Source organism: Loa loa (genome assembly GCF_000183805.2).
Source record: "Loa loa unplaced genomic scaffold supercont3.1208, whole genome shotgun sequence".
Taxonomy (NCBI): Eukaryota; Metazoa; Nematoda; class Chromadorea; order Rhabditida; family Onchocercidae; genus Loa; species Loa loa.
The window spans coordinates 1-2486 of NW_018109388.1; the positions used below are offsets into that span (position 1 = coordinate 1).

At 32.9% G+C, this 2486-nt stretch overlaps 1 protein-coding gene across 1 annotated transcript; it reads right to left on the reverse strand.

Moving 5' to 3' along the window:
* Window positions 1-42: 42 nt before the first annotated feature.
* LOAG_14578 (hypothetical protein) lies at window positions 43-2414 on the reverse strand (the record flags this gene model as incomplete). Its single annotated transcript, XM_003150073.2, has 6 exons — window positions 2300-2414; window positions 2097-2182; window positions 1771-1983; window positions 1409-1588; window positions 569-718; window positions 43-231 (listed from the first exon to the last, which is right to left on the reverse strand). The coding sequence occupies exons 3-6, from the start codon at window positions 1888-1890 to the stop codon at window positions 43-45; spliced, it is 639 nt and encodes a 212-aa protein (XP_003150121.2). The 5' UTR covers window positions 1891-1983; window positions 2097-2182; window positions 2300-2414.
* Between the last annotated feature and the right edge of the window lie 72 nt (window positions 2415-2486).

Genomic DNA, 2486 nt, shown 5'->3' on the forward strand with positions numbered 1-2486 from the left:
GATGAAATGATTCGTGCCACAATATAAAAGTAATACAAATTCTTACTTGAACTTCACTTCATCCGAAAGATCAACATTTGTTCCAAATTTGATCAGCTTCATCGGCATTTGAGATTCCTCAGGTACAGTAGCACGCCGGCGTTTCAACGAACCATTACCGGCATCTGCTGAAGCACTACCACCACTACCACCATATTTTGCACTTGCTGCCCGAAGTTTTTCGGCTTCTTCCTAAATTTCAACCTTAAAAGTATGGAATTTTTCAGCTTTTGTCTACGAATTGACTTGAAGTTATCATCAAGATCGAAAATGTCGAATGATTTATTCAAATATGTATGATAGTAATGGTGTGGCCTAAAGAGTGCTTACAAACGGTAGATTTCAAACCATTTTTTTTTGGATAACTAGGTTGTTGTTAGTTGGTTCTTAACAACCAAAACTGCGCGATTTCTTCTACTATTTAATTAAAGGAAAACTCTTGTTTAGCAATACTCAATGCCTGACATCTTTAGAGGCAAGATTCGTAAAAATCATTCTAATATTCATGAAAAAACATTGGACATGCTACCTTCAAGCTATATTGGAATGACTGAGCCTGATATTGAGCATAATGAGCAATAGTGGTATAAGAACGAGTACTATGGCATATCCATGTTGGCTGTCCAAGATGATCAACATTTTGATCAGGAGGCATCCTGTACTGAGAACGTATTTCCACCTAAAAATCACCGTATTTTTTTGAAAGCATTATTCTAGCAGCTAGTAGAATGGTAAGGAAGCCAGTATTAAATAGCTTCAAGTAAATATCAATTATTAAAAATTTTCTCAAAGCAGATCTAATTATTCTTTGATTTCTTTTCAGTTGAGTGTAGATAAAAACTACAGATAAAAATGCCGGATAAGCAGGTCTGCACAGCTATTATATATATATATATATATATTTTTTTTAAAGAAACGGCGAATAAACAGATCTACATAGCTATGTTCATATTCACATTATAACAGCAAAAAAAAGCATAACACTGAATGCCTGCTAACAGCTTTCGTTAACTATTTTCAAACTTCCCATATTAGGCAACGTGGAAAAGCAAAATATGACTAAAGCAAAGTTGAAACATGATAACCAATCGTTCTCATAAACTTTGAGAGTTAAACAAATGCGCTCTATTTTGCCTAATCAACCATGTGCAAAAATTAAAAAAAGTAAAAAATAAATCAACTCTTTCGACTTATAATTCTAAAAACTTGTGAAAGGTAAAGGAATTCTAACTCAGAATTAATGGAAAATGTTAAAATCACTGTATAGCAATCAGAGTATCTTATGATTTGTTTATTAATTTTTGCATAAGTAATACAGTAGAACAGAACTACTCATTATAGTAAATCAAACTTCTCTCGAAGAACAAACCTCATGATTTGGTGCAATTTCCAACAAAGATTTCGTTGAAAAAAGTGAGAGATCCATCTTTAAAGTCTGCGTCAAACCACGTATCAATGCAATTGCACTATTGTAACAATAATTTTGTAGCTCAATACTATGTGCTTCTTTTCGTGACTCCACCATAATTACAGGTGTTGGTCGTAAAAGCTAAAAATAACAGTTCAAACTGATTATCAAATTCTGAGAAACAATTTCCAATGCATAAGTTTTAGCTGATGCTTCAAACGAGAAAAAAAGAATCATGGCTGCAACACTATGTTACTGGAAGTGGATCAAGCGATATTATCCTTAATAATTCATATTTTTAGAAAACTGAAAATTAAACGAACTTTCTCAGGTAGAGATTTCTCTGTTTGTGGTACTTCTGGTAAAGTTGGAGGCTTCACTCGTTCATCAAATATTTCTATAAATTCACTTGGTTTATCAACTCTTTTCCTACATCTTTCCATTAGCTCCGATGCCGTGATTGTGAGTGGTACTCGAACATCAGCAGTAAGCGAGAACGAATAAGGTAGCGGAGACACTTCTTTCCTTGGCTTTGCCTAAAATAGAAATCCATTGTTCATAATACTTCAGAAACTTTGCAAAAATAACAAATGTTCTATTTTCTCCCCAATACCATATAATCATTAGATTGCAAATATGAATAAGTTACTTGTTCTTTCGTAATATCTTTATCGTCACTGTTGGTTCCTTTTTCAGTCAAATGAATTTCTAATGAAGTAGAAGCTACAGCATCACCTGTAACAGAACATTTAAAAAATCGAAAACAATATCTAAGGGATTTCATTTAAATGTTCAGAAATTTGGAAGGCCTCTGCTTAGAAATAAAAATTTGCAAATACAGTAATAAGCTACCATCTGCTGGTATTTCCTTTTTGATACCACCATTCACAAAATCTTGTTCAACATGTGCTTCTATCGATTGCTCGATACCATTTTTATTAATCTAGGAAGTAATCCAATAATCTTGTTAGAGCTTCAACATATTTCATGTAAGATTAAGAAACAAACGATACATTAAGTTTAGACAGTGGAGTTTTAA